General features: G+C 33.3%; 1 protein-coding gene across 1 annotated transcript; it reads right to left on the bottom strand.

Moving 5' to 3' along the window:
• Nucleotides 1–4,372, bottom strand: LOC138181746 (transcription factor SPT20 homolog). Its single transcript, XM_069116869.1, has 3 exons — nucleotides 4,302–4,372; nucleotides 2,053–2,155; nucleotides 1–1,438 (listed from the first exon to the last, which is right to left on the bottom strand). Exons 1-3 carry the CDS (start codon nucleotides 4,311–4,313, stop codon nucleotides 411–413), a joined length of 1,143 nt encoding a protein of 380 aa, XP_068972970.1. The 5' UTR covers nucleotides 4,314–4,372; the 3' UTR covers nucleotides 1–410.
• Nucleotides 4,373–10,770: the final 6,398 nt, after the last annotated feature.

Raw genomic sequence — 10,770 nt, 5'->3', positions numbered from 1 at the left:
GAAGAATAATTTAAAGTAGAACTGTAGCAAAAATGAACTAGGCTATTCAAACTCACTGTATACCGACAGAAAAGTAAGATTTCCGAATCTTCGTTTCATGCTAAATTCAACAAAATATCCAATTTTATTCCAGATTTTAAATGAATAAAATCTAAAATAATGAAATAGATGCGAAAATAAAATAAAATATTTTATTGCCTCATTTCCTCCAACACTGAATTCAAACTAAATCTAAACAGTCACAAAATCCAACATACTAACTACTACTAACTACAAGTAGCTCTAAACCCCAAATTCCATCCCCAGATACCCTTTCCTCAAATCCCTCAATCCTCCCCACCCGCCAATTTCAACGCGTCGATCCACCAAATAAACCAAATAAACTCCACCTGTTTCATATTTCAGTCCTCTCAGTGCCTCTGACTTTCTTCAACAGGCTTAGTCGTCCCATAGTCGCCTTCGTACTGATCGTTATTTACGTAATAAACCTTGCTTCGATACCGATATGGCCCTTTGGTCTCAGCTGGAAACGGTTTCGGTACGAACAACGATTTTGGTTTATAAGAAATACTATTCGCGATAACTTCGTATGGTAACCGTGCCTGATACTGCAACAATTGTTGGATCTCCATTGGCATGTTTTTGTCGATGACCAATTTTTGAGGAATTGGCGGCGGTAGCCTCTCGACTGGCACTGATATGTGTTCCACTTGTGGCTCCTGTTGCTCTCGTTGCTCGTAGTCCTCTTTGTACACTATTTTGCCTTGCAAACTTGTATCTGCGTAGTCTCTTCTGGATTTCTGCTGCTCCTCTTGTTCATAGTTCTCTTGTTCGTATTGAGAAATGCCAGCATTTGCTGGTTGCTGATCGTATTGTTGAGCAATTGGAGCATTGGATGGATAAGCGAAAGAGGCTGAGTCAGGATGGATACTTTGTGGCTTGAAGTCTTCTAGAATCACTTGTTTCGCGTGAGACGGAGCATTTGAGTATCTGTATTGAACTTGATTGAGATCAGATTGAGGTCCCACCGGAGCTTGAGGTTGTGGATAGGCTTTGTATTGAAGTTGATTTGGATCTGGTTGTTCTTGTACAGGTTGAGGTTGAGCGAATGTCTTGTATTGTATCTGGTTGGGAATTTGCTGAGATTCCGGTTGAGTTTGATGTTGTAAGTACGATCTATGTTCCAATTGATCGGGATCGACTTGCACGAGTTCAGATTGAGATTGTTGCTGACTCACGTGTGATTGTTGAGGATGAGCTGATTGTTGAGGATAAGCTGATTGTTGAGGATAAGCTGATTGTTGAGGATGAGCTAATTGTTGAGAATGAGCTGATTGTTGAGGATGAGCTAATTCTTGTTGTTGAGGGATTTGGGAATTTTCTAGGCGAGAGTGGAATTGGTTCTGCGCGCCGAAGAACTTCCAATCGACCTTCAGGCCTGTAAAGGAAGATGCGCGTGATAATTAGTAACCGGTTTTTGGTTATGTGATAAGCAATCTGCAGATATTCGTACAAATGCATATCTTTATAGCAACTAAGAAATAAATTAATAACAAACTACATAATTAGCAACAGACTAAAATTAATCGGAAATTATCTATGTATACAAATTATGTACGTCAAAATCTACGTTACACGATCAATCAGTATAGATGAATAAATTGTTCAAATAACCTATATATAATAAGATTTACGATATTATTCAGAAAAATAAAACCTTATACACAAATCATCTTCAATAAAAGACACTTCCTGAATCTAAAATTTTCTAAACCTCTTACGAAAACAATTACATAATCATTACATCAATTATACAATACACGTGGCAAACAAACAATATACAATTACACAACTATCTAGCAATTACTCTATCTCGGTACAATATGTACATTAGTAACACCCAATTAAGTTGTTCTAGAACCAAAGACAATCGTCTAAATAACTCAATCACGTACATTGAATCAGGAAAAAGAATTCCGATTCTGAGTAGCTGATCTCTATTATTCATAAAAAATATTTAATTGTCCAAGTTTTCAACTTAGCTCTACTCACCATTTGGATCATGGTACTTAATTTGCGCCTGTGGTGTACGAACAGAACGCTGCGCGTTCTTTTCTTGCGCCACCGTCGTCGAAACCAAAACGATAAAGAGGATCTGCGAACAGATTGAATCGCCTATAAATTACTGCTTATGAGAAGGCTCCCCACCTTTGTGAAGGTTCTCCATTTCTCTAAGGACGAACGCAGCGATGCTGTAATAGGTAATGGGATTCGTTAGAAAGTAAAGTCTTCCTAGATGGTCGTCTTCCTCCGCAGCTCGTTGGAAATCAACGCCACCGACGACGTCTCACCCGGAAGCGAATTCGTACTATCGTTTTGTTCAATAAAACATTTGACTAGCAGAAACATTTCCGCCTTTGTCCCGCAATCGCTTTTGTATCAACCCGACTCTGTGCTATACAGAATGATCCACGCGAGGGTCTTTGCAGTCAAACAGTTTCACTTCCTTCTGTAATCGTTAGAAATTATCATAAAGTGAAGACTATGTTCGCCAGCGTTATGAACCGCACAGAACGACTGCTTAATAACTTTTAACTGTGGAAAATTAAGGCTGACTACGTTTAAGCTCGAATAAACGTTTTCTTTCGTAATATCGATTTGAATATTGGATCGCCGATTAGCTTGGATGAATTATGCATATTCGTGGTTTAGAGTAGTTCGGTTGATGTTGCTACGGAATTTTAAATGCTTCTAGGTTGTGAGAGCTTCAAAAGCTATATAGATTGTTAATTGTAATTTTTCAGATTTTTAATCTTACCTGTCATTTGTTTTATGTTGAACAGTTTGTTTTAAGTTTTTGTAAGATTTTTACCAATAATTGATACACATATATATCTAAAATTTTACATGATAAATTATATACATATGTACAAAGAATTTTGCTCAAAGCTAAAGTTCATTACTCTTTTAGAAATTATTTTCACTAATAATTATTCTCTTCTAAAATTAATTAACTTCGTTGAAATCAAATTTTACTGTGTAATTTCAGAAAAGAAATCTGTTCGGAAGATCCGACGGTCGATTCAAGATCATCATGATTCAAGATTGAATCTCACTCTGTATGAAATTATTAATTTTTAAAATTAATTTTTCTAAACGAATTTTGTATATATTATAACATATATCATATTTCATGCACACGTATAATAAATTACAACATTTATAATAGTATATCATATTATATGTATCATATATATCATAGTATTATATAAAATCAATCTTTATTTCTTTTATTAATACTAAAAAACGAGAATTCGTCTAGTTTAGAGTATGAAACATGCATGAGTGAATCGAACCTTGAACTAGCGTAATGCTAAGCCACTACATAATTAATTCACGATTTCTGTTCACGGTTCTGTTTACATGCATGAAACAGAATAGCCGCCAAGAAGAAATTAGAAGAATACATTTTTAGAGAAATAAATTAGAAATAATTAGTTGTAACAAATGTATCATAAATATAATTCAAACTACTCTGATTTACTGTAATTTTCAATTTCAAATAACCTACAACTATTAGAAAATTTGTAATTAAGAAGATCCTAAACAGATAAAGTAATAAGGCTTTTAAACTATAAATCAAATTCTGATTTACGTGAGAGGATTCATATACTTAAAAAAATATCTAAAAAATTTTAATTTAGCTTACTTACTAGATTCATTAAATTAATTAAAATTGTCAAAAAATCTACAAATGCGTAAAAAGAAAAACTAAATCAACCAAGCTCTCGGCATTAAACAAACTTTTCTACATAAAACAAACTACCAGATATAAAACTAAATTAAAATAAATTTTCCGATACAAATAAGTTCTTCGAATGTCACAAACGATAACAACATGAAAAATTCAAGTGACTGCGCCAAGCGTCTACAAAACACAGTTTTGTACCATAATACCGACACTGCTATTTTTCCTACTCGAGCTTATCACGATAAAAAGCAACAAGAAAAGAAACTACTCGTTCCTGAACACTAACTAGTAGTATTCACTTTTCGTAAACATTCGACTCATCGACTCAACGTATCGGTAAAATCGCGATCCATCACTGACAACCCTTTGCAGCACAAATACACTGCAACTTATACGTATCACTCACTAAAGACTATCGTAAAGGAACAATATAAATATTCGACACTTGATATGCCGTATCTAACATCGATAGAAAATAGAAGATAAAGTTAAAAAACTAGGATCACCATGATACGATTTTGAGCAGAGTCGAAGGGTTTCATGCACTCACTCGAAGTCTCATGGCTGGCTGCGAGAAAATGATGAACGTGGATGCTCGGTTCGCGGGTCTACGAGCGGAAATCAGTCGACGGAGCTACCGTTGCTCTTCTATATACTCGGAGTCGAGCCGGTGTAATTGGTCGGCTAAGCAGACGGCCGGTGACTACCTACTTTTAAAGTAATTCTGCCTCCGGTAACGAGCGAACCACCGAGGCCCTCGGGATATTATCTGGGCCGATTGCAAGAATGCGTCGCTGGCGCAACTTCGTTACAAAGTCGATCTAAGAAGCTGCGGACACTGGGGTGTCCGAGGTTACCGAGATTTGCAACAATAGGAGGAACAATAATGGACGATCGACGATCGACGGTAAAGTCTGTCATTGATGATACTTCCAAGAAAGGTAGAGAACCATAATGGCGAGCAAAATAATTTAACTTAATTTTTAAGGATTTACCCCTCTGTTGCGTTCTTTTGGTCATTTTAAATGTAATATATTATATATAATATTTATATATATTTATATATGTTATATTTTTCTATTTTTAGAAAATCTTTTCGGAAGAATATGATAAGAATTAGAAAAAGAAATGAACAATGTAGCTACTTAGATGTAAGTTATTCGTATCTTTCTTCGACAAACCTAATGTTTCTAATTATAGATAGAAACATAGAGCCATTCCATAAGGGATAAAAAAAAAAGAGAATACAGTTCCAAAGACTTTCAAAGTCTCTTTATCTGCAAATCAGAATGTAATGATTCAATAGAAAAACAAAAGCCATTCCGTCATACGTGTCGTAAGCGACTGCTTTGCATATAGATTGCGCATAACTATGTTTATAACGTGCAAACGATCTTCCAGAATTGGTACGAACAGCGTTTATTGGCGGAGCTTAATAATGGCCGCAAAAATATTTACTAAAGTGAAGTAAAAATTTATATTTGCTATCGATAATACGAAGTAGCGATAAAATTATCGAGCTTTGATGAAACATTCTCGGATGAAGTAGATGCCATCTGCTATATCCCTGAACTTTCAACTATAAAAATACGACAGGGCAAACCGTAAATTGTAAGACTTGTAAGATCTGCAGCTGTATCCTTACTTCTCGTGTATGTATGTGCATCTCAATGAAAATATACATGTACGATCGATTTCATTCGATACAAGATTTTATCGAGTCTCTTCTGAGATCCTCGTATGTATACATTCTATCATGTATTACATTTTTATCAATTTGTTTTAAGATCTTTCAGATACTGCCTAGCAGAATCGTGTTAATGTATAATTTAAATTAAAATAAAATTACAAATTGGTAAAATTACTGATATTATTATTAGGTATGTTATTAGGTATATATCATTAGTAAAAAGTTCCTGCTTTTAGTAGTCACTGTATAGAACGTTTCATGTACTTATCCTATCAGCATTCGAATATATTCGATGACAACCTTGTTAAACGCAATTTTCAGAAACGTTGCCCCCTCGTTGCGAAAACACGATTCGCGGAACTTGTTTTCGAGGTGAAAATTTATTAAATCGATCAGTGTGAAAAAATGTCAGCTAATACGCAAAATTAGAGGATATTATGTGGACATTATAGAAGGGAACCATAATACGTTCTAAACGAACTCTAAGAACCTCATAAACCAGGCTTCTAAGGGGGCAACCTCGGCTTTTTTTATCGGACCAGAAAAATCACGGTAATTTTCGAAATTACCAGATCCTCGTTACCATCATTACGACACGTACTTCTCAAGAGAAACAGAAACACGAAAGCAGGAAGTTTTTGCTTTAACCCAAAGAACTCCAAGAACGTAATCTTTTTCCTTTACATCAATTTCAGTTTCAAGCATGCTCGTAATTAATATACTAACAGTTGTATCTCGTTCAAACGGCAATGAAGTGTTATTGCATCCATTATACAAAAGTCGACTGATTGCAACATCATTTTGCAATACTCAGTTGAGAAAGATGGTACTTATATATATTTATAAATTTGATTTCGTAATATTTATACAGTTAGGATTAGAGCACAGACGTCTCTACGTTTATTTGAAAGTATAGATAGGAGTATACAGAATGTATACGATACGCTAAAATATATAGTAGAATATCCAAACTAATGTACTTGGTGCAGTTAATCGCCATTTAATAGGGATTTATGTAATCTCTATCTAAGACTATAATTTGCATATGCTTCGCGATCTAGATATAATATTCGATAGAAACATATAAATACAGGAATTAATCAATATTAACTTCGAAATATAATGAAGTTTTTATAACAGATTCATAACTATTTTATCATAAAACAATCTCTGTTCCCTTACACGTAGGTTGAAAGAATGCATTACGTAAAAACAGAAAAACCTTCAGCACAATGCACTTGTAACAAACAATCCAGGAAGAAAAAATGAAATAAATTACATACTCCGCGTATTTTCACCCTCAATTGCTTAATTTCACCGGAGATTAAGTAGAGATTAGTTGCTACCGAGAAAACTGAGAAGCCCAACGATTAAAAGCTTTCTATGCATGTAAGTGCTGAGAAGATTTTATTTTATTAAAATAAGAACACTAAAACTTGGATATTAGTATAAAAATTATAGATACACCGTTCATACAAAAATCATATAAAATAGAAATGAGACCTATTATTTCTTAGGCGCAATAATTTTATTGCCAAACCGCTGTATCAATAAACTATCACAGTGAATATCGCTACTTTCCCAAACTTTTCACTAGCTGTATGGAAACCTCAAAAACGATCTATACAACGTATTTTGGTGAACGTTTAAAGTTCAACGTTCTACAGTCCTCTGATCGTTTCAGTGAATACAAGTGGCAGATATTTCTTTAAAAGTCAACGTATATAATATTGAACACAAGAAGCACGTTGAACGTTTGAATCTTATGGAACAGTGTAACTGAAAAATCATTTTTTCCTAAAACGTGATAAATATATTTTAGAATGTTATTCGACGTCTCCGTTTAATTATCTTCTGTGTTCCGTAAAGTTTGAAAAAGTCGACGATACAGAGATCCAGCGAACAAGTAGAGCTGCAGAGCCGAATGATCGAGTTAGAAGATAGGCTGATCTTGCGAAGTTAATTAATCATGCATGCCTTGTTCCACAACGTACCAAAAAATGCAGCACGAACCATCAGCGAGGAAAGTTCTTCGATGATATTCGAAAGGCTTGACGAGAAAAAAGGATACATTCTGCGGAAATGGGCGGAGAAAGTCCATCGTAAGTAAGAACTACGTTTCCACGGAACTGCTCAAAAATAGAAGGTTGTTCGATGTTCACTGCTGGATATTAAAACAATTGGCGATTCTTTTCATTCCACGTGCATGATGAAATTACATTTTTACTTGATTGAAGTGAAGTTATGCAATGGAACATCGCCATTAGCAGGTTTTCTAATTAAAAAGAAATAATTAACGTACAAGATTTTGTTTGAAATAACGAGAATTTCAGTGAAGTTATTATCTTTCTATTTTGAAAATAATTAAAGAGAAGTAACTTTAGCTTATGTAAAGACTAGTTAAATCATTTCTTGAAATTGTTTTTTATCTTAGTCGGTACTTTCGAATAGGATAATGGATTTAATTTAAAGACAATTTTCATAATTTTCAATTTTCCTATTATGTATATATTTAAGTAAATAATAATTTGTCAAATATTTTATTTAAATGATTCTTGAACTTTGAGCACTACGCTTCGTATAATTGCGTCGATCAAATCGAACAAAATCTCATTCGATGATGTTGTAAAAGTTGACTGGCTGACTCACCAAGACGTATAGTAATATGGAAATGAAAGAAAGGAGAGTAATGACGCGGCAACCGAAGGAACGTTAATTATGATAATTGCAAAAATCAGAAGTTATTACTGTGAAACGTTGGCATTGGCTCGTAGCGAAACGATAGAATTAACGATAGAATAAAAATGATATCGATCACACGTTGCAACTACTACAGTTTTATAAATTAACAAATATGTATAGAAAATAGATAACTTCTGAGAGGATAATTTGTTCCTGTAGTTTCTCTCTTTGTCTCCTTTTTGTTTGATGCGAGGTAAATGCTCTTAAAGATTGCCTATAAGGAAATGGAAAGTGGCTCGTTTGGACACTGCATTAAACACGCGCTTCCTTAGAAGCGAATGCTCATAGGACAAAGAAGGAATGATTTCTGTAAATATATTTAACATGTATAATAAAATATACAGGGTGGTTGGTAACTGGTGGTACAAGCGGAAAGGGGGTGATTCTACGCGAAAAAAGAAGTCGAAAATATAGAATGAAAATTTAAAAAAAATTTTTTTTTTTTTTTCAATTTTTCCATCGAGACAACGATCTACAGTGAGATCCGTTATAACGAGACGCGATAAAGTGCACGCGTACCGAGCGAAAATTCAAAGTCGATTTTCTCGAAAACAAAGCCTCAAGCGAAAAATTTTTATTCTATATTTTCGACTTCTTTTTTCGCGTAGAATCACCTCCTTTCCGCTTGTACCACCAGTTACCAACCACCCTATATATGTTACATTTACAACATAAATTTGTAGATATTTCATGTGTTATCTTCTAAATGAAATGTAAACAATCGTGTTTTTCTTAAATTCAAATTTCTTTATTATGCAGTTTAGTATCTTTATCTGTTGTGATATATTCAAGGTGCACTAGATATGTGGCAATATTGAGAATATCTTGGCAATCAATAGATCATAAATACCAGAAAAAGTAACAGGATATTATGTTGTGTGCTGTGTAATAGTAAGAAAGTTAATTAATAGTACAAGGAGCTAAGCAATTTTTCTTACGTTTTTCACGCTATAAATTTAAAATTATTTCAATATCACGAGTATGCAGGTGTTTTCAGTTAATGCTTGCGAAACGTTTTACCAGAAATTGTACTAAATTCGTTGATTACATATTAGAATTGGAGATCCCAAGGTTCTTGTAAGTTTATAAAATGAATGTATTAGCAGAAAGATAAAGTACGATCGAAAAAAATTGTATTTCCCTGTCACGCTTCTTAAAAGGTTGAATATTAAAATATCAGAATTAGAATAATTTTATATATTTTAATACCACTATCTCTATCTAATCTTCTTTAACCAATATTGAAATTTTAAAAGTGAAAACTGATTTCAATTTAAAAATTATTCCATTAATTGGTGATCTAATTTCATTTCATATTGTACAAGAAAAACTATTAATCGTTTTCTTTTGCGTGTATAGAATGTATATGTAAAAATGCAGATGAAATGATGAAATATTATTACGAAAAACGTAATCGAACGCGAGACTTGTAAGATGAAAAGTAGTTCAACTAATTTTCATCTTACAAGAAAGATACATAACGTGGCAAATTATCTAACGAGATTAAAAAACGTAATAACTATACATTATGATATTCTAAAATTGAAAGTACGTTACCTTCTATTCTCTCTCATTCTTTCGCTTCTCTTTAAAACTCTCCCGTTTTGTTAAAATCGTATCTATGAATATCTTCCTCTTTTATATTCAAATAAATAATGAACAAAATTCGTTGAAATCTTTTCTTTATGATATTCAAACAAACGTAAATATAAAGCAACAAATTTATAGAAGGCTATCGTAAAAATACATTTCGTTATATCCAGACAAACGCTTGTGAAGCGGATGTCGAATTTAGGAACAAAAAGTAGTGATAGAATGACCTCAGATTGATGGTGAAATACTCATTAGTTAATCGTAATGCGGAATTGCAATAAACATTCTTTATAAATCAAGTTTTCGTAACCCAGTTTGACTACTATTTCGTTGTAGCGAAGAAACTGACTTTGTGAGATGTTGCAAGGGGATGCTAACATTAATAAGAAGGTTTTATATTCTCAAGAAACAATTGCCATATTTCAATTTTCTGATTTGTAGAAATGCATAAAACATTATATCCAGGTTCCAAAGCAAACGTGAGAAATATAAATCGATTACTTATAATTCAGTAGAAATAGGTTGACTATTTGTTCTGCTATGGCGAAAGTAAAGAAAGTTGCAATTTACTTTTTCTGTTGTTTCGGAATTAATATTGGTACGTATGTATAATAAATCATAATATATATGCATACGTATAATCCATGTATAATGTCATATGTAATCTAAATATATATACTTCCTTGATAATCCATCTTACATTATTGACTCTTATTTAGTTAAATATAATAAAAGATTTCTATCGATATACATATATTGCGTTAATTAATTTTCTATTATAAGTTCGATTTAAAATATTATTTTATAATTATTTTGTATTTTCGACACTAGCGCAAAGCGGCAGAATCGCGAACCTTTTGTACCAGTTACTCGCTGCTCATAAGATAATATACAAGTCGGTAAGTAAGGGTTCTGATATAATCGGAACTGCACTACCTACAGTTGCAAACAGTAGATCATCTGTGCTCACCTATATTTTGTCAGTGCCTGTGCT

Source organism: Bombus flavifrons, chromosome 7, assembly GCF_040668555.2.
Source record: "Bombus flavifrons isolate JBK064 chromosome 7, iyBomFlav1_principal, whole genome shotgun sequence".
Lineage (NCBI taxonomy): Eukaryota > Metazoa > Arthropoda > Insecta > Hymenoptera > Apidae > Bombus > Bombus flavifrons.
This window is presented reverse-complemented; position numbering and strand designations above follow the sequence as displayed.